General features: G+C 33.7%; 1 protein-coding gene and 1 long non-coding RNA gene across 2 annotated transcripts; one reads left to right on the top strand and one right to left on the bottom strand.

Annotated features, from left to right (window-relative positions):
- Positions 1–11,058: 11,058 nt before the first annotated feature.
- On the bottom strand, positions 11,059–21,735 carry LOC123549611 (uncharacterized). The gene is made up of 5 exons (XM_045337834.2): positions 21,295–21,735; positions 19,459–19,559; positions 17,627–17,819; positions 16,841–16,996; positions 11,059–11,870 (listed from the first exon to the last, which is right to left on the bottom strand). The coding sequence occupies exons 1-5, from the start codon at positions 21,418–21,420 to the stop codon at positions 11,772–11,774; spliced, it is 675 nt and encodes a 224-aa protein (XP_045193769.1). The 5' UTR covers positions 21,421–21,735; the 3' UTR covers positions 11,059–11,771.
- Positions 11,885–15,923, top strand: LOC128557609 (uncharacterized). The gene is made up of 2 exons (XR_008371264.1): positions 11,885–13,511; positions 13,823–15,923. It is a non-coding gene; the product is annotated as an uncharacterized LOC128557609 (long non-coding RNA).
- Positions 21,736–22,252: the final 517 nt, after the last annotated feature.

The following is a 22,252-nucleotide window of genomic DNA, read 5'->3' as shown; positions in this document are numbered from 1 at the left end:
TTTTCCATCCTCGGGTTTAGTAATATGTAATCCGCGGAGCGCGTTCAGTCAGAGAGTCGCCTCAATCAGGAAAGAATGATTTTAGCGTCAGAGGTTATTTCTAAGGTCACGGAGTTTGATTGGCCAGCTTGTAATTACAACAGCTTTCTATGTCAGTTGCTCAGTCAAGTGTGACTTACCAATTCAAAGTGTTCCTTCAGAAGGAACAATAAATTATCTATAACGCGTTATCAAGTAGTCTGATTTGCAAACTTCAGTCACGTGGCATGGGTCAGTCCAGGTCACGAATTCGTTCTTGGACGGCGTTCGCCGAAAAATGCAACAAAAACTATCAGTTCTTAAGTATATGCTCATAGTGCGGCTTATAGCCGATATATGCATCTGTCGACAGCGTTATGAACAAAAGAGCTACTTAAAGAACGTTTTATATCTATTTACTGAACACATAACTTATTCTGCAGAGCCTTATTATAAAAAGTGAAAGGACACCGATTCTTTGATGTACACCATCGATAAAACCTTAAATGTTGCTGTCGGCCTACTGCATTTCTATACCCACGAGGTCAAAGACTCGAGAGGCATTCAGTGTTTGAACTGTGCGTTTTTCCGTCACAATATATTGTGTTCTCAACTCCTGCTACAACTTCCATCCATTTGAAACAGAACTTGGTATACACAATCTACATGAGGCGGATATAAACATTATTATTGAGACTCGGGTTATTTTGTCTGGACTTATTGCTCTTTTTCGGAGTTTGTAATGTTACAACTTCATCGGCCCCCATACCTTCCCCCTTCTTCTTCCACCTGTGTAAGCAAATCTCTTCAATAAAATAATATTAAATGGACTCGATGACCTCAGAAACATACGAGCTGAAATATTCTGATGTTAACACTCTGTGCAAGATAAATATGAAATTCATGCACCAAAAAAAACCCCCCAACACACAATAAAACTTCAATAAGAATTATATCAATAAAGACTTGACTCACACACACCATTACAAATATTTCCTATTTTCAACAATAAAAGGGCTTTACCCAAAGTTTGAATTGATAATCCAAATATCATTTGATAGACTATATTGCAAAACGAAAAGTAGAGGAAAAAATGAACTGTTTAAAAAGATAACGGACATTGCAGTGTAAACATATTCAAGATGAAAAATTCAAAATTGTGGTCACTATATCATTCACAAAGATAGGACCAAAGCAGACATACAAATCCGCCAATGTGAAATGAGATCTTATTCGATGTATCAGAATAGGAACAAAATCAAGCATTCTAGCAGATCTGTAAATGTTTACTCACCTGTACATTAAAATTAACATTTAGCCTGCTAAATTTCTAAATTGGACTGTTCAATCATTCAATTTGGGCAGTACCATTTATTATTCGAAGGGGAGCTCACTGAAAATTTACTGACTGAATAGCAAACAGTGCAGACAAAGATCAGGCTGGTCTTTGGTCTGCACTGGCCGCAGAGGCAGAATCACTTGCCGCCAGCAGGCTGAAGGTTAAGTACAATATGTACTTTCCTGGCGAAGGACACAAAAGGTGAAAGGCCCAAACTACATTTAGATAAGTACGTAGAACCTCATCAAATGTGTGCACACTACACATCACTTCAATATTTGGATAAACTGCAAATAAGTTTTGAACAAACAGACGGACATAATTTCTGACGGACAGATGTACGTAGCAAGAACACTATTTTCAAACAGTCATTTATCAAGTAAAATAAGTAAACAAGGAGCATATTTTATCATCATCACAATACATGTTATTCGACATGTCATGTTAGGTAAATGGGGAACAGATTTTAATTTAGAAGTACTTAAAATATCTCAAATACTTCCTCACTTGAATACTGGATTGCTCAACTAGACTATATGTGTGGCGGGGATTGTTTAACATCTGCAGTAATTGCACACCTACAAGGTCAAAAGAACAGCTTGGCTTGGCTACCTGAACGTGACAATGAATGTAATGATCTTGTTATTAAACGTGTTTTTTTGGTGAAACAATTTCTTTGTCTAATTTCCTCATGATTAAAAGGAATTTCTGACTGTAAACATTATTTAAGGGATGGACTCCGTTAAACACAACAAACTGTTTGGTATTCTGGTTTGCAAGTAGATCAAATAGATTTAGTTGGAAATCGTGTGTTGGCATATCAAAGTCATGGATATGACGGTTACGAGAAATGGTGTTGTTTTTATAATATCTTATGTTTTTCATTTTTAAAGTATTATACTACGAAAGATGCACGTAAAATCAACTATTTTACACCTTTTTAAATATTTCTTTAAAAATTAATTAAGTTCAAGAAACATTTTCATTACACAACATTACTGCATGATACCTTTGTAAAACTTGGAATTACTTCTCGTTAGGTGAACCATCTACCATTTACATAAACAAAAAATGCCATGTAACTGAAACCATAGGAATAAATTGTAAATAAAAAAATATGCGCAAATCAAATCATATGGAATCGTCAACGTTGAGCCTCAATGTCTTTGCAGAAAGGAGAACATTAAGAAAATACCATTAAGAGCCGATGAAGCATTGCAGTGGACAAATATCAAACAAGTCCATCATTTTGGGGTGGTTTTTTTTTACTTGATTATTAATAGAGGGCCCCACCTGCCCAGTCAAAAAAGGAAAGTAAAGTGACCAACGGTAACACCATGCAGTGAGTCGCAGAACATAAACCGCCATATTTTCTTCCACTTATACGATTGATAGTTTAAAAAACCTATTGATCGGAATTGGCAATGCTCAAACATTTTACGAAGACATCTCCATATCAAATCAAGTTATGATATACGTTGCTGCAAAAATGTCTTTTGATTATTGTTTAAATAATCCTAATTCAGAATAACGTTGGTAAAATTTAGCCAAAGATTTCCGAAAGCCTTTTGGCTGAAGAAGGTTAATGTCCTCAGTATGTCTGCAGGCTCTGGCAAATATCTTACAAGGGAACATCTTAACAAAAGATAGAAATTGATAATATCAGAATTAAAGTATCTTCTCTTGTCAAATATTCTGTACGTATAGTTCCACTATGAATGGAGAGCTTAAATATGTAAGCCGTGTTCGCATTATCCTCAGTAATCAGTTAGACGTGAGTAAAACTGAGATGGTCATGCAAACTGCTGTTGCAAGTGACATGTCTGTGACTGATGTCAACAGTACTTCAAAACACTTGGGTCTTAGAAGATTGGAGCATGAATTATAATTTATTTACTGTAAAAGTAGAATCTAGTTGACACTTGTAGTGCCTACAACGCAGAAATTGCAAACTACGTACATGACCAGTCATGTAATTTGTCTTCAGCTGCTAAAGTACCAATTTTATTTCAAGGTTCGACAGTAGCTTGCATTCTTTTATATCCTGAATAGGTAATAGTGGCCACAACCTCTTTACGAATTAGTTTTGTTTTATTTAGTTACAGGTTTAGTTTAGTTTAGTTTAAACAGTATTTATTAACATATCATGTACATAAATCAATGCATACATGACATGATGTTATTATGGTTTAATACTGAAAGAATATCTTCTTACTCTATTTGATTATTTACAATTTATGCATCGTAGTGTGTTTGTGCATCATTTTGATTAAACAATTTTGAGATACAAACAAGCCTTTGATGATTGTTAATCGACAAAAGGTTTTAGCTGTTGACTCTTTAAAATATCTTTATTGCTTAAATCTTGAACTATGAACTGAAGTAATATGTTAAGTTTTCAGCTGATAGAATAAGTTCACAATGAGTCATTAACATGGAACTTGTTTCTTCCTGTTTGTATTGCGGTTTTACCTTTTTAACTATTTTTGCTGATATGTCAGATTTAGTAGAATTAGTGTATCTGCATATAGATTTAGGATGATTTAGTACAGTCTGCTCTATGATCCGTGAGTCACATTATTTACAGGCACTGATCAGTGTAAGTAAATACTGCACACAAATAATAAAAATGATAAATGGGGAATCCGGATTTTCAGATATATTTTCATCAATGTGTATACCCAACTACAGCGGAACCCCTGATAATCAATGTAGTGTCGGATGAAAAAAAGGTAAGTGTTAAAAAGAAATTCAGATGTCACTGAAGTAAAGCGATTGACAATGGCGATGGCTTTGATGTCTGAGAAATTCTTTTTTGCTAGTAGTTCGTTTTCATTGCAACATCAGTCAGTAAAGTGACTTTCGTCGAGTACTGTTACTCATTTCCGTTTAGTGTGCGTTCGTTTTCTTTGATAAATTGTTACACATACGCACACGCACGCGCGCGCATGCACGCACGCACACACGCACGCACGATCAATATTAAATGCTAACTGAACGAAAAAAAAAAGATTAGCACTATTTATATTTGGACTACTTGTGACTAGACCAGCGGAGCCTTTACTGGTACAGCCTTACTCATTTGACTTATCGGGATGACTTATTTGATGATCTGGTATTTTATAGTTGTCATCCCTCTAAGCGACAGTCAAAAGTTATCACGCTGTCCTGAGACGTCCTATTATTTGGACTAATGTCAGACAAGCTGTATTTGAACCAGAATGTCTTAAAGGCAGTAGCAATAATTGAGAATGAAACAAAAATAGCATGGCTAGAATTATGAAAACTCTCGGATTCCCTAAGTATTGTTCTTGCGTGTAAATAATGTGACTCATTGGTCATACAAGCATACTAAATCTGTATCAACATACAATATGTTTCAGTCAGTTCGCAAGAGTTAACTGCCATGATAACAAAAATAAAATAGTAAAAAAAAAGTAAAATGCGAACACAAACGGGAAGTTTAAATTACTCATTGTATACATATCAAACAAACTTAACACTCAACAGATCACATTTGTTTCACAGTTCAATAGTTAAGCAATAAAGAGATTTTAAAGAGACAACAGATTCTCTTCATTTATTGAACAATGCAATATCGTCAAGTGCTTGTTTGTAGCTAAAATGTGTTTAATGAAAATGTAAAAGCACTCTTAGATACATACATTTACACCATAACGTAAACTAACTACTTTTGTGCTTGGTTGCATACGTTTGGTAAATGTAACTAAACAAAAAAAAGTGAGTCGCGCCATCAGAAAATCAACATAGTGCATTTGCGACCAGCATAGATCCAGACCAGCCTGCGCATCTGCGCAGTCTGGTCAGGATCCATGCTGTTCGCTTTCAAAGCCTATTGCAAATGCACTATGTTGGTTTTCTCATAGCGCGGCTCAAGTATGATTTCTGTTTTCATATGTTGGAAGTGTGGCTGGCCACTTCGGCCTATGTTCAGAGAAAAACTGAAACCATTGAATGGCATACAATCTGCCCATGTAATTAAAATGTTCTGGAAGCATTTTAGAAGCTAGATACAAACTACACAAAAAACATCTGAAGTCAATCGTAGACAGGGTTCTTGTACCATTTGAAACTACTTTAAATGTCATTTTTGTTTTCAATACGAATTTGAAATACAATATGACAGTTTTAGAATACACCGACATTCCTCGTTTGGTTTCCGGGCTCTCGGGAAATTTTGTTTTGAATAGAACATCGTCAAATATCTTTCAGAAAATTAATTTAAAGTGTCCGCCTTTAAAACATCATCTTGACAGATACTACAAGTTCATCGGGGTTTAGTTTATTTGTGGGCTGCCTTATTGTTGACAAGACGAAAAATTGTCACTGCCATAGTTTTACGACGACCATACTTAGGAACAAGAATGATTTGGGAAGCAATCAAATTTTAGATAATTTTCAGTTTCTTCAAGCAAATAATACTGTTATCAACATTTATATGTAATTGGTACCTAGTTTTTATACAGTTGTCTGTCCCATAAAAGCTCTTACATAGAAGTCTTTATATGATAATCAAAACAATACCGAATTTATGTATTGACTTAATTTACCAACTGAACTCTCGTGTAATCCTATCTTAGTGTATGTGATTAACTTAACAGGTTGTTTTCTTGGTTAAAGACCATCCCTTAAATATTGTGCCGTTAGAAACTCCCCAAAGTCATGAAAAAGTCTGACCAGTTACTGTGCCACTAAAACCGCATCATTTTGTATTTGTTATCACGTTCAAGTAGCCGAGCCTTAACCCTGTAACAGAGATCAAACAATTCCCACAACCAGATTTTTTTTATCATTTCCAGAATATGGCTTAATTGAACATTCGAAATTTACAGTGAGGTGTTATATCAGAATCTGATTAAAGGTCTATAATTTGAAACAATCTCTTCCCATATATACTGTACTTGACATCATAAATCGAATAACATTTGCAAAAATGTTATCGCAAAAAAAACTCAGAGTTGCAAACGGGTTCTTCGACACAATTTTCTTCAATTCCACAGACCCTGTGGTGCAAATACTCAGAGTACTCTGCAGATCTTTTACTAAAATGTTTTACAGGGACATGGTTCTAAAATCAGAAAACATTACTTAAACTTCGCCCACAAACTAGTTTACGAGGCATCTGCCTTATTCATGACAATGCATCTGCACACAAGAGCAATATTGTACATAATACTTGAGGACCAGCAGGTCAAGCAATCGCCATACCCTCTATCTCAAGTCCCTGACGTTTTTTTTCTCTTTCTTTTGTGAAACAAAATGCTGGTCGGGCGTCTTTGCAATTCAAGAAGCGCCCTTGGTAGCGTAGAGTATCAGAGTCTGTAAAGTATATTAAGGGCAGGCTACTCTGTGACTGATAGACGATGGAAAATGCTTTTCTGCTGAGGGTGACTATTTTGAGGGACTGGTGTAAGCAATATGTTTAAATATAGGTTTTTATATATTTTATCCCCTCGTAATATTGACTGCAGCTCATTTATCTTTAAACCGTCTCCATAGGTAAAATGTCATATTTGTTTCATAGTTTTTTTTAAAGTGTTCAATTTGTTTGATAAGTTTACAATGTGTCATTGCCTTTGGACATGCTTTGTTATGGACATTTTTTCGGTTTTTACTGACTTGACAGTTTACCCGTGTATATATCGAGATGGACAAAATGTTAGCAGGCCAAGCACTGAAAGCCACCTTTCAACTTAATAAATATTTGTATAAGTTCACATCTATCTCGCCAAAACATATATTGAATCTTTATGATAAATTAGTAACACCGGTAATGAATTATGCCTCAGAGATATGGGGTTTTAACAAGGGTATACATATTGAAAGAGTCCATCTTTGTTTCTGTAAAAAGTTGTTAGGAGTTAAAGTTTGTTGTCAAAATGCTTTTGTATATGGTGAAACTGAAAGAGTGACATATATTACGCACAGATATTTACATATTATAAAATACTGGTTAAAATTGTGTCAGTGCGAAGAGTTAAGATATGCACGACAGATGTATGTTCTATTAAAAAATGATATTGAATTACACCCTAATCATATAAATTGGGTACATAGTGTTAGAAATTTATTGTCAAGGTTAGGTTTTTATGAGGTGTGGTTAAACCAAGGAGTTGGGGACAATAATATATTTTTACAAACCTTGAAGGTTCGTCTTTATGATATAGTTAAACAAAATTGGAACGACAGCTTACAGGGATCCTCTCGTGCCTTATTTTACAGAACAATAGCTACTTTTACTTTTCAGAAATATTTAAATGATGTCATTGTTGAAAAACATAGAATAAGTATGTCTCGACTAAGAATGTCATCACATAGACTAGAAATAGAAAGTGGCAGATGAAGAAAACCTGTAAGCGTCCCTTTGGATCAAAGAAAATGTTTATTTTGTAATGTACTGGAGGATGAATACCATTTTATTATTGAGTGTTCTCTATATACAGATTTAAGGCATCAATACATTAAAAGATACTATTGGTTTCATCCTAGCTATATCAAATTTATGGAAGTAATTAAAACTGAAAATGTTACTGATTTAAGAAAACTTTCAGCGTATGTTTACAAGGCGTTTGAAAAACGAAACTTGATTTTTAATTCAATGTAGCAGTCAGTAATATATGTTAAAAAGTCTCTATTATGATGTAACACTTGATATTTGTCATAATGTTAAATAATGCTCTCACAGTCTCTCCCTCTCTCAAAGATATAACATGCATTTGGTATGAAGTGTTCATCTTTTGATATATTTATTGTCATCTTGCTTACACATCTTGTATAGCTGCATTGTTATTTCTTCTGTTATTATGTTATATTGATGCATGTACGTGGGCCAGAATTGGCTTAATACATAATAAAGTTATATATATGTATATATATATAAGACTATTGTGCGATCCGTGAGTCACTTTATTTGCATTAGTAAACACTGAACAAAATGTGATGCAATCTGCAATCAATAAACATGAAATGCTGTCCTAATTCCAGGACAAATTTTCATCAGCGCGTAACCAATGATTTACCCGTAGTGGCATTTTTTCACCCTTGAAATGCCTCACAGTTGAACATTCTATTGTCACTTAGCTGACAGGTCACAAAGTATGTTTACAAACGGATATTCCATATTGGATAAAAATATAGATTATCATGCCATTATTGTGAAAAATCGGTTTCTAGTCAGTGTCTATAGAAAGCATTTACGCTAGTGAAACATTTTAAGAGTAAATTCAGTAAGGTGTAACGACTAAATTTTGATAACAAAACTAAGTAGATTGAATTTATTGTTACGTATATTTTAATTCAAATATCATTTGATAACTTTTAAATAAATGATGTAATAGTATTAAAGCTGTCAAAGGGTCGATCAGGGGGAAATCGGTCATTCGGAATATGTAAAATATTTACTGAATTTATATGGCAAAACAACTGTTTAATTCCAGGTGACTCTCCGAGTCTTCAGGTTTAACATCATACACACACACACAGTACTAAATGCACTTGTCTTTCAGAAGTAATGATTGTTCAGTTCAAGGTTAGGGTCTGCAATACAGACAAACAAAATAAAAGGTAAGGGTAGATTTAGCACCCCAAACACAGCCATAGAGCCATGCATCGCAAAGTAGGCCCACAACGAAAAGAAACTAGAACGGAAAAATATAGTAGACAGGTTGCTTCAAAAATCCAACAAGTACATTTTAATTACAAAAATGTATATGCAAAATACAAAAAGGAGGCTAAGGGGTAGATAAAAGTGTGTAACCTATACATAGAGGATCGTAGACAGGATTTTTTTCTCTCAACCAGCTTATCTCATGTTTATGTACCTTTGCATTTATTGCAGTCGACTATTACAGTCAGTTACCGTATTGTTTATATTTCTGTAATTTCCGGTGACCTTTGTCTAGTTTCCAGACATCCTCAGGAATCGTTCATTATTAGGCTAATTGATATGTTTTGCTGTAATCTACTCCACGACTTTACAATTTGGCCATAGAACGTGAAATCTTGAAGTATGAAATTGTTAATCTTCAAAACATAATGGGTTTTTTCATACAACGTGAAATCTTGAAGTATAAAATGATTAACTTGACGACTTTCACGATTTCTAGCTCACCTGAGCACAAAGTGCTCGGAGTGAGCTATTGTGATCGCTGTCCGTCTGGCGTTCATGGACGTTCCTTGGATGGTCTTCTTTAAACAAAGAATTGAATTCCATACAGAACTCTGGTTGCCATGGCAACCAAAAGGAAAAACTGTAAAAATCTTCTTGTCCAAAACCACAGGTCGAAGGGCTTTGATATTTGGTATGTAGTGTCTAGTCGTCCTCTACCAAGATTGTTCAAATTATCCCCTTAAGGTCAAATATGGCCCGCCCTGGGGGTCATATGGTTTATATAGACTTATATGGGAAATACGACATATTCATACCCGCCAACACGTAAACTCGACAAATATATTTGTGGTGTCGGCGCCCTCTAAACGTCGTGTTTTCGTGACAAATGTGTCGAGTTTTCGTGTTGTCGTGTTTTCGCCTCGCCAACACGACATGGAAGAAATCATCCACGATAGTTTGGTCACCTCTCATCTATTGTTCATCTGTGACTGTCTGCCCGATGCGTTCACTTAGCTGAAGTGAAGCCAAAATTTTGTAAACATGAGTCAGATTACCGCTTGTGCAGGGATGAGACCTGGCGCTAACTGTAACAGTATGAAAGTCAAATAGAAACACGCTACATAAACAGGACTAATGCTGTTGCTGCTAGCCATTATACGAGAATACAGGTCAAAGATTAAGGAAATATTTGTGAAACAATGACAGTATTAAGTAAATATTGTTAAACATTGTTTGGTTGCACAGATATAATACAGTCTTGAACAAAGCTCACTTTATTTTGCGGGGTGCAGAAAAAAAAAAGATAAAAAGGCTTTATCTTATGCACTATATCTATAAAATGGCTCTAAATAAACAAAAAAGAAACGCTATTCCATAAAAAGCATTTAATATTTGCAATGTTGCAAAACAAATTACTTTATAACATAATTGTGGTAACGTATCACATGCTATATCAAGCAATGTAAACAAACACTCGGAATATGAGTCATATATAGTTTAAAAACACATGACTAACGCAACATCAAACATTAATGAATTTTCATAAAATGAGTGTACAATTAAAGTGATGCAACTATGTAAAAAATGGAAATTGTATATTGCACGCCAATTTAATGCGATTCCATTGCAAATGTAGAATGTAAATGTGGTATGGAAAAATGAGATTTCTACCTGTACATAGACAAACCTGTGATGAAGCAGCCAAAGAATAATCGAGATAGACTAAAACCTTAATGGAGCTTCTCAGGAAATCTTCCTGAACCAACTACACTCAAAAAATGTTCTTTAGAAGTTTTTTTTCTCGTCCGCGCTATAAATTTATTTTCTGGAATATGTTGAAATTAGATTGCCATAACGAACTGACTTGAATGACATGAACGGTCTGTACATAAGACATGTGTTCTGTTCGGTCGATGCATAATACACAATATTAAAGAAATATTTTCTTTTAAAGCGTAGGTTCTTTTTTTCAACATATCTCGTATTTGAAAGTGCAACGTCTTGAAAGAAACGAAATTGTATCTACTTAAGATATGTGTGCTGTATTACAAGGGAATGCCTGTACAATGTCTTTTTCATAGCTGTAAGTTAGACCAAGCTATACTTTTTTTGACGAAATATTATTGTGATTTGGTTGTATCTACCAGTTTTTCTGACTTCACAATAATCATACAAGTAAAATAAATATAGTACACATTACGTAAATAGCAAAGGTTGAGAAATGAATATAGAATTACATTTAACGACAAAAAATGACATTTGGAATATAGATTTGACTTCCTTATAGCGTCATATCATGCATTAAAAACATGCACTGATTCAGAAACGTTACATAAATGTCTATGGACGGATACAAAGGTTCACCGTGTGTTAAATTCAAACCGTTGCTCTAAAACGTTGTAAGGGTTTTACGGTAGAATAACAATATGACCGCTGACTATGTCTACAAGAATGTAAGTGCCGCATCTTTTCGGGAAGTCGCATATTTAGAATAGTTTGTTCTCTTATCTTTGGGAGGTACAGTGGCTTCCATGATAAAAACAGGAGTTCTAAAAGCACAGGGCTTGGCTCTACTGAAAACTCAACGAATGTGTCGCACAATAACTGCGCAGCGGCGAGTGACTGACCGCAAAATCGATGCTGTCAGTTGTGACTGTGTCTTGAGTTTTGTTTGTTTAGTTCTTTTTTTTATATCTCTTTCCGCACTTTCTCCGGAAAGAAAACGAAACGAGTTCTGCAAAAAGTCTTCATAATGTTCTTGTATTTCTGGGACGAGTCCCCTCTTCAATTACAGTCAGATACTGTTGTGTAGTGGGGAGGTGCGTCTATACCGGTACTGATCTGTACTTTACGTATGCATCCGTTCATCTGTCCGTCCTTGCTCTGTAAACAGAAGATACATCTACATGAAATTTTTATACTGATGTCCAGCCATAAAAGCACTATATTGTATAGTAAATCCGGTTTGTAAGGTAATTATATACGCAAACGTGTAATTATTTCACTCCTATATATGAGCCGCGCCATGGGAAAACCAACATAGTGAGTTTGCGACCAGCATGGATCCAGACCAGCTTGCACATCCGCTTTCAAAGTTCATGCAATTAGAGAAACTGTAAGTGAACAGCATGGATCCTGACCAGACTGCGCGGATGCGCAGGCTTGTCTGGATCCATGCTGGTCGCAAAGCCACTATGTAAGTTTTCTTATGGCGCGGCTCATATGTAATTGTGACCTAACGCTATTGAGATATCGATACAAAATGTCAGTATGAACAGAATAACAAAATTGGTCATATGTATAGAGAAAACGTGTGTTCTAAATCTTTTTATTAAATATCCATTAAAAAGTCGACTTAAAATTACGCAAACAGGACTTCATTAAGTAAGATCAGTAAATAATGAAAACCATTTGATGTACCACGCCCTATTTTATTCGATTTGCAATATTAAAGATATGTAAAAATATTATCTTAAATTACAGACATTAAATTAGGGCCGCGTTTAAGCAAACAGTACAAGTTAATTCTCAAATTATTTTTCACTGCAAAATAGGGTTTGATAGATGCAGCCTACTTTTTAATGACATTGAAGTACGTCCTTGTATTAATTAGATTATAGGCCTATCACACGTATAATATAATAGTTCGCCGTAATGTTATTTTATTTTCTTGAGAGACTTAAAAAATTCCAGTGTATTTTCCGACCTTTCTAAAATTGCCTTAGCACATGATCCATATGAAAATAACTAATCAAATATAAAATAACACAAACTCTCATGAACTAACTTGATCTATTAAATGCGGTTTTAATAAAAACAGATGTTTCACATTGTTTTCAAATGATTTGTAGACATCATTAACAAGTGTTTTAATATTAGGCCCCATTTGTTTTGTTTAATGAGATTATTTAAGGAAATTACTTCAATCTGTTAATTTATAATTTACGTTCTCTGCGAGGAGATTGGTAACTAACTAACTATATGTGTTTTCCCTTGTTTTCTTGCTATCAGAAAAGAACCCCAGCCAATTATAAAAAAAACTTAAAGAAATTACTCAAGAGCGCGTAAGGGTAATATCATATTTTGAGACCTTTATCGCACGTGTTTAACCTTTAGCCTGCTGGTGGCAAGTGATTCTGCCAAAATCAGCCTGCACGGATCATAGTCTGCACTGTTCGCTATTCAGTCAATAAATTTTAAGTAAACACCCCTCTGAATCATAAGTGGTACTGCCCAAATTTAATGATGGACCGGTCTATTTTCGAAATTTCGCAGGGTAAGCGTTAAACATACGAAGCTGAATCAGAGAATACTAGGAAAATGAAATTAATGGGGATAATAAGCCAGCTACTCGCTAGGTGGCGATGGTAAAATAAGGGGTAAACAATGCTGACCCAGATTCTTATCTCAAATGGATTCTTAGTGGACATCAAAATATTTTGGATGGAAAGTTATACAATTACAGAGAGAATTAATAAAAAGAAGGGCATCAGTCAAAGGCAGAAAGGAAGATTTGTTAACAAGGTATATTTTTATGTTGTTATAATTGAATAATTCTCAGACAAATAGTATTAATCCATTTAAACCTTGAGAAACCAGTACACAGAAGCAAATTATTATATCTTATATTAAATACACGTAGGCCATGGTGTGCATTGCAAGTTTTATTGGTGCTATCTTTATTGCATCTCATTATTTGTAGATTTAGTGATGTTAATATAAAGCAATAATACTGGAGAGTAGCCCTTTGGTTAACATTTTACAGGTTAATGATTTATGCTAGCACTATATCTTGTTTGAGGAATTTATGGTGTCTTTCTTTTTCTTACTTTCAGACTTGAAGCATATGACAGAAATCAAGATTTCCGGAATGAACCTATTCTCCTACCAGAACCTCAGGATTCAGACTGGTCCACTGAAGGGTTTCATCAACTGCAAGCAGACCATAGGATCCACTTCCCTAAATTGGGAAGCAATATGAAAAAAACAGCAATTAAGAAATTTGAAAAGCATACAGAATATAGTGTCAACAACTGCGGTTTATTTACATGTAGAGAAAGTCCATATCTGGCTGCAACACCCAGACAATAGTTGAGGTGAAATGTCCATATGCTGGGAAAGAGGCAATTATCCAACCTTGAAATTTTTTTCCATACTTGGATTATACGGACGAAAAAATGGAGCTAAAGAACTTCAAACTACTATTATCAGATACAGTGACAGATGTATATATATATTGCTTCTTCGTTGTGTATACATTCAAGGATATGTTTGTACAAAAAGTTGAACTAGATCATGAGTACTGTAACACACCATTTTACCAAAGCTAGAACTGTTCTACAAAATGTATCTGTGGAAATATATAGCTGAACATTTGTGAAATAACATTGATGATGATTAATGTAGACATTTGCAGTACAATATGATATTCAGTCTATGAAATGCTATTATGCATTTGATAAATAATTGTTTGTAGTTGAATTAAATATATAACAGTCCAGCATCAATAGTTCATATTTCTTGGTATTTCTGCACAAAACAATAATAGTTATGCAAGTTTACCAAAAATACAGTTACCGAAATTAGCTATGTTGAAGTACACAAATGTAATCCTTGATTAAGTTTTGTTTTTGGCAAGTTCAAGATCTTAATATTTTGAAACAATATCGTGTTTACTGGGTTGCCACAGTCTTGTCTTTTTCCCAGGATCTGCTATTTTTACCGCTACTCTCCATAAATCCTTTAAATGTTGTTCTTTTGGAAAATGAATTCCTCCATAACCCTTACATAGTGGTACACAACAATACTGAACCATAATCAAATTCTTATTAGTTTCATCTATGAACTACTCAAAAATCCTTTAAATAAATGTATTTAAGTACTTATTTGACTATTTTCTAAAATTTTATTTTGTTCTGGGTCAAATACCAAGGAAATTGCAAATTAATTAGTGTTTAGGGTCAAATACCTAGGAAATTACAAATAAATTAGTGTTTATTATGCAGAATCTCGACTACATTCTATAGTAAATCTAAGGTCAGACAAGATAATGTTTACCCTTTATTTCACCAGCGCCCTCTGTGGAGATATCCAGAGGTAACTCTGTTCTTATTATCCCCATTGGTATGAGGAAGCTGTGATATGTACATGAATTTTCGTCGGCATTCAGTTGGTGTTCCGTAAAATTATGTCAAATAGACGACGGAAAACACTTCAATGCCCACTGTGACCGAATTCTCAGGCTGCTGCTACAAACGGTCTTCAATAATTGACCAGTTAATATTTATATGATCACTAAAGTTTTTGTCTTAGATAAAGGACCAGACCTTTTAATGCATGTAGTTTTAAAAAATATCTGTTTATTTCCACAAATGTTACCTTGTTAGAACTCAAGCAGTGCGTGCTATGTTCTCTGAAGGTTATTTGATATAATGCCGTCTTTATGAATTGTTAAGTTTGCAATATTTGATTGATCAATGCCGTTTCAAAGATGGAATTAATTGCACTTGTACTGAAAGGATATCAATTAAGTGGCAAAGAAATACTTTTCTATAGTAATCAATACACTCAATTCATAAGTCAAAAATAATTAAATTATTTTATTCCAGTTTATTCAATGCGAAATGGTTTACTTTGAAACAGGAGTTCAATCGGATGTTTTGACATCTTTGAAAGTACACTGGGTATGACATTCTAATCAATATGTAATACGGTTACGAAAATGTTGTTGTTGTTCTTTTTTGATGTTGTTTTTCAATTAATATTTATTATTGCGTGGGCAGGTTATTGTGTCGATTCTGTTATGAACGTAAACTTGATGCGATTGCGCTTTGTTGTTTCATATTAAAGGTCTACAGTCTAAAGGTCTCTGCCACACGGGTTACAAATATTGGCACTGTCGCTTTTTCTTTACTGGTGCTGAGAAAAAAAACAGGGGAGAGAACAAGCGCGCGAGTTCTTTTTTATGTGATTGCGTGTGTAGTTGTTATGCTTCACCTTGTGTGTTTCAACTGAAAATTAAATTTTAAGATGTTTCGCTACATTTGTAAAGTATAGATGCATTTCACCTTTTTTGCACATTTTTCAATGTATACGTTCTGTAACTCTGAGTTGGAAAATGTAAACAAAATAATTATTCTCATTATTTTAATATTTAATTCCTTGGGTGCGTGCAGACGCACGCAAGTATCTGGAACAGTGCTTTAATGACACTTCCTGCCAGACATACATTCCTTTCAAGTCTCTCTCCTGCTGTGCTCGTATATTTTATAGTTCAAAGCAAACACGCCGACTGTTTCAAGGTTTGTGACCACCAATAAAAATTCCATCCGCAGACAAACAGAAAAATAACACTCTTAATTGAAAGAACAATTAAACTTATTGCACTGCTGTTACATTCTAATAGTCGGGTGCATATATATATACAACTAGGTCAAAGCCATTTATCTCTGGACAGTGTATCTTTGAGGACAGTTTTCTTTGAGGTACATTACAAATGAGGACGTTTTCAGACGTAAGCAATAAAGAACGACAAAAGCTTCTGTTTTATTAATATTTTTAACCAACAGCTAACGATGCCAAACAAAAAATGTGTTTATGTACGATTGGTCATTTATCTGCTTGAATTGTACTTTTTCTATATTTTTCAAAGTATGCATTATACATGTACGAAGAAAACCTCTTACACATGCTACTCGAAAGTAAATTACGGGGCTATTTATGTATGCTACAGCTTAGGAAAAAAATCAGTACTACGGTTTAGAAAAACAATTTCATAGAAGATTTTGGCAATACCTTGAAACATGTGTCGAAATGCATGTATTAAAATGCATAAACCGTTTACATTGACTCACCTTTAGTTCGTTTACGCTTACTGAAGAGTCATGTTCGGGATTAGTGTTGCCGAAGTTAATTGAAGTGAAACCCCCGCAACCAACATAATACTGTTCGAAGAACTCTATGTCATCAAGCATAAACAGTCCCTTCCTATGTTTCCTCTGAAACTTTATCTGAAAATAAGTAATTCCCAACCGTTATTGAAATATATATTGTATACTGACCATAATAATGTTATTATGTTGCAAACTCAAGTAACAAAACATGTAGAGCCTTCACGGTTCATTTTGATTCGAAATTTTGATTTGATATACACTCAGTTCCAAAAGAAAGTGTGCACTTAGTTTTCTGTTATTTTTTCTCGGTTATTTTCATGAAAACTTATAATGTTTGGTACCAAAATTTAAATCAGTTCGTAAACAAATTGGTGTGCATTTAAGATTTTGAGTTATACCTGAGTGTATGAAAAAATGAAACAAAAACGTCGGGGAATTTTTTGAAATATTTAAACTTAAAAAGTGCACACTTTCTTTTGGAACTGAGTATATGGAGGTCTGAAGTGGTTATGGTGGCTAACAGAAACGTGAAGTTTAAACGTGAAGTTTAAAGTTGAATGTTTAGATAAATTCTGTCCCCGAGTGTCGGAATTACAAGATTCCCTTCGGTGATTATTTCTAACAGTGTCTTTACCTTCGAGCTGATTTTTTAAAATAACATATTATCAAAGTTTTGTAATGTTCTTGTTTGTTTGTTTCAAACATTGTTAGCTTCTGTAAAAGGACACAGAGTCTCAAATTACATACTTTATGCCATTCCCCGTCATCAACCCTGAACGGAATGGTAAGATCCGCATATGACGACTTGCACCGTATCTTGAACTGCAGATAGCCGTCGTGGATACCACCGGACACCATGTCATACAGGTCATTCCGACGTACGGCGTAAAACAGTGTGGCGTTACCGGAAGTTGTCTTGAACTCAAACCTTAAAGCGTGTCTGAAATGGTTGATAATGAAAATATTCTTTAGCCTAGGATATTTGTTTAAAGAAAAACACATATTAATATATTTTTGAGAGCACTGAAGTCCAGCTTGGAAAGTATATTTTTCTAAGGTGTATTTATTCTACAGTTTCGAATAAACTTTCGTCTGTGTGTGTGTGTGTGTGCGTGTGTGTGTGTGTGTGTGTGTGTGTGTGTGTGTGTTATGTTGTAATGGTAGCTTACGGATCCAATAAATGCTTAAGAGACAAAATAAACTGACAAACTAGTGTTAGCTTCAGTTGAAAACAGACCGCATCAAAATTATTAGTTTCGTATATACCGTGCACATGTAACATTATTTCAGTAAGATTGTTCTACACGTATTTTCATTTTGTTGCCCTCATTTGAGTGCATGATTATATATGATGTACTATTTGTGAGTGTTTTTGTCTCATGTATTTGCAAATTTTACAATATGCAAACTGAGAGTATTTGAAATAAACTTGAAACTTTGAGCCTTCAACACTTTCGCAAGTTCAGTGCGTGTAATTCGCTATTCAGTATATGTCGTTACTTTTTTTAAAAGTCTTCAAAACAAAATTACAAAATTAAACTACAGGATTATCAGCGATTAATTTATAAAACTGGCGCCTTTTTACTATTATTTAATGAAATGTGTTTTCATCTCCAATCACACGACGTTTTTTAATAACTTCAATAAAATTATTAGTTTCGTATATACCGTGCACATGTAACATTATTTCAGTAAGATTGTTCTACACGTATTTTCATTTTGTTGCCCTCATTTGAGTGCATGATTATATATGATGTACTATTTGTGAGTGTTTTTGTCTCATGTATTTGCAAATTTTACAATATGCAAACTGAGAGTATTTGAAATAAACTTGAAACTTTGAGCCTTCAACACTTTCGCAAGTTCAGTGCGTGTAATTCGCTATTCAGTATATGTCGTTACTTTTTTTAAAAGTCTTCAAAACAAAATTACAAAATTAAACTACAGGATTATCAGCGATTAATTTATAAAACTGGCGCCTTTTTACTATTATTTAATGAAATGTGTTTTCATCTCCAATCACACGATTTTTTTAATAACTTCAATACCATTTCATCATTCAAAATCAAATAAAACATTGAAGAATTATGTCTCTCTTTTGACAACAAAATTGTTCCGCTTTTCGAAGGTTAAGTACTTAAAGATATAAAACATAAAATTGCGGTTTATGTACAGTTTATGAAGTGAAAAGATATAAAGGCGAACGACATACATTAGGTATCATTATACATTTGAAACAAATTGTCCGCAAAAAAGTAAAGGATGGGATGAAGAATTTTGGAAAAATATAATTTTCATTATTAGATCTAATCCTTAAAACTCGTATGACTTTGGAACAATTTTCATCAAAATTATGTTAATGTGTTTTTCCTGGATTTCTGTAATCGACGCTAAACCCGAACGAACCACAGCAGTCGGAAGTAGAAAACATTGAGACAAAATGTCGATTTTGTGAAAACTTTTATCAATTGTCGACACATATCGTTTCATAATATGTACACTTTTTTTTTTTTTTTTTTTTTTTTTTTGTTGTTTGTTGTTGTTTCAGAGAAAAATATTTGGTTCAAGAACACACTTACCCGTCATCGAAAGGTTCGGACAGAGAATCTATATACACATTGCTTTGTTCTATAGGCTCAATTTTCACACCATGTCCTGACTGAATGTCTATTTTTGAGGTCTGGAATGAAAAAGGGAAAGTTTGCCTGAGCACTGATTTTTTTTTCACAAAGTGATAAATCGGACAATCAGACACAAAACCCGCTTTAAATTTGCCAAAACGTTACTCTAACACAATATTTTTTGTCCCTCTTATTTGATTTTAAACTAAATCTACTTTATTTTAATGAAATGTGATGAAATCTTTTAAGCTTGAAAAAAAATCCCTCTTAAGTTCAATTCCCGGTTACTAGTATGAGGTGACACAAAGGTTCGAATCCGCGGACTTAGGAAAAGAGCAGTCAAACCAAGAGCTTTCAGACTGCCTGGCTCGGATTGCTCGGATGCGCAGGCTGGTCTGGATCCATGCTGATCGCAAACGCACTATGTTGGTTTTCTGATGGTGCAGCTCAATTATGAAGTTTTCATGTTACGTCACCATGTGCTCCAAATATCGTGAGTGACGTTTATACAGTCGCAATAATATATCCACTAAAATGTTGACTAATTTACAAATTTAAATAAAACGTTTTTATTCATTTAAGGAGTTTTTAACAAAAAGAAGTTATATTATATATTTTATATGATATATGTCATAAGTATAATTTAACCCCACGCGCAGTAGTAACTTAAGAATACTTTAGAAATTACGGATATAATATACAATAGGCCTTGTCATAAGTTTCATTCATTAACTGCGTCATTTTAAAATCAAACTTAAATGTTACACATATTAACGATAAATCGTTAAAAACAAATTATATCTTTTTGGAAGGCCTGATTTCCCATTTCAAAGAAATCGCAATCCTTAATTGTTCATGATCTAAAATAAGAATAATTACCCTCACGTTACATCGTATGACGTATTTTAATTTTGTAACAATATTATTTAACCTTCTTCCTCAACGGCAGTGACTATAGAAACTAAAGTAAACTTTATATTAGATTATAATCATGTGTCATTGCTATCTTTCAAAGTAATCAAGTAAAAAAACTTCTGACTAAAATTAAGATACTTTGTTTTAAACTAACGCTCGTCACCATCCGCTTGATTTGTAATTTACGAACCCAATCCACAGAATGATATTTTGCTTAATGCAACCTTGAATCCATTACACACCATTAACATTTTTCATTGATAAAATTGCCTAAAATTGCATATCTTTATTCAAGTGCACGTTTCAATTAAAACCGTTTAAGTTAATAGCCCCCTTTGATATTTGAGCCGAATTTAAAATAAAAACGATATAGAAATTATTGCAGCAAATGTTATACAATCGATAAATATTGTTGCAGCAAATGTTATACAATCGATAAATATACAAATATACAGAATAAGCAAAATGAGACATATATTCAAAACACATACATGTTCTTAAAGTCAAACAAACAAACAAACAAAAACTTTTTATTTGTAAATAATGTTAGATGGAATACAGTGACAGTGACCGTATCATATATATTCGCATAAAAAGGATTGAAACTGCAAAATATAATAATAAATAAATAGATAAACTGCAAAACAGAATAATAATATATAGATAAATAAGATGTGTAACTTTATTTATATATATAAATATAAAAATTATATGTATATGAGTTACGTGAACCGATACAATAACTGAGCAATACAGAATTTGCAGTAGATGAATATATAAACGAAAATGATGAATGCGTGGTTAAGACAAAAATAGAATAACCACAACTTGCGAGAATAACTTATTTTGGAAGTAAACAAAACAAAACAAAAGACTTACCCCGGTGCATTTAAATTTAAGCGAGCGGTCTCGACGAAAACTTCTGGCCTCACTGTACATGACGATGGTGAACAACAATATATATACAAAACGCCTCATTTCGCAGATACACGTGAAAATGTTCATATTCAGTTAACTGTAAATGTATCAAAGTCGGTAACTTCTGAATTCGAATAGTACCAAACGTTTAAAATTGATATTTCAAGTGTTATTTACTGTCAATATTGTACGTTGCTTCTGTCGTCAAAATATTAAATTTGATTGTCTTTTATTAAATAAGTCTTATATCGAATATCTAAATAAATGCAATATTTATTTATCTATTTTCCGATGTAATGTAACTAGCGACTACTGTTTTAAAGCTCAGCGTTTTCCACTTAAATACACCTTTCTTCACGCACCTGGTATTTCAAAATACTTCACTCATTCATAAAATTTACCTTATCGGTCGGGAATTACTACTATACTACGATAAAACTTGACGTTGTGTTTTTTTTTCTCATTTTGAGCATGCGCAGTGGGGTATTGTCTACCTTATATGGATTATCTATAGTTTTAATATACGTTAAATGATGTCATCAAAATGTATTAAATTATTCATAAAATGAGACAGAGTTTAAAGTGAATGACCCATAAGTTCACGATCAGATAACAAGGGCATGTAAATAATTTATTTACTTTAATGTACATAGGCAGATAGCAAGAATGCAATATACCATCCTTGTTTGGTTTATCAATCACATATGCATACAAATAACAGTATATCTATTATTACATTTTGTTAGACTAGTAGAGAGTAAAACATAATGTTTACAGGCAAGCAAAACAGATTGAACGGGAAAAAAGAGAGCGGAGCGAACGATGGTTTCCTTAAACTTTCATACTGGTTTGTGAAATTGCAGGAGTATTAAGTATAACAAGAGCTCCGCCAAGCGCGAAAGGGTTATATCAGAGGAGG

The sequence above is a fragment of the Mercenaria mercenaria genome, chromosome 6, assembly GCF_021730395.1.
Source record: "Mercenaria mercenaria strain notata chromosome 6, MADL_Memer_1, whole genome shotgun sequence".
Lineage (NCBI taxonomy): Eukaryota > Metazoa > Mollusca > Bivalvia > Venerida > Veneridae > Mercenaria > Mercenaria mercenaria.
This window is presented reverse-complemented; position numbering and strand designations above follow the sequence as displayed.

Coding starts and splice junctions, on each gene's coding strand:
- LOC123549611 (XM_045337834.2), bottom strand. CDS start 21,420: ATGAACATTTTCACGTGTATCTGCGAAATGAGGCGTTTTGTATATATA. Junction 19,560..21,294: donor TTAAATTTAAATGCACCGGG/GTAAGTCTTTTG, acceptor TTTTCATTCCAG/ACCTCAAAAATAGACATTCA. Junction 11,871..16,840: donor TAAGCGTAAACGAACTAAAG/GTGAGTCAATGT, acceptor TTCTGTTTACAG/AGCAAGGACGGACAGATGAA.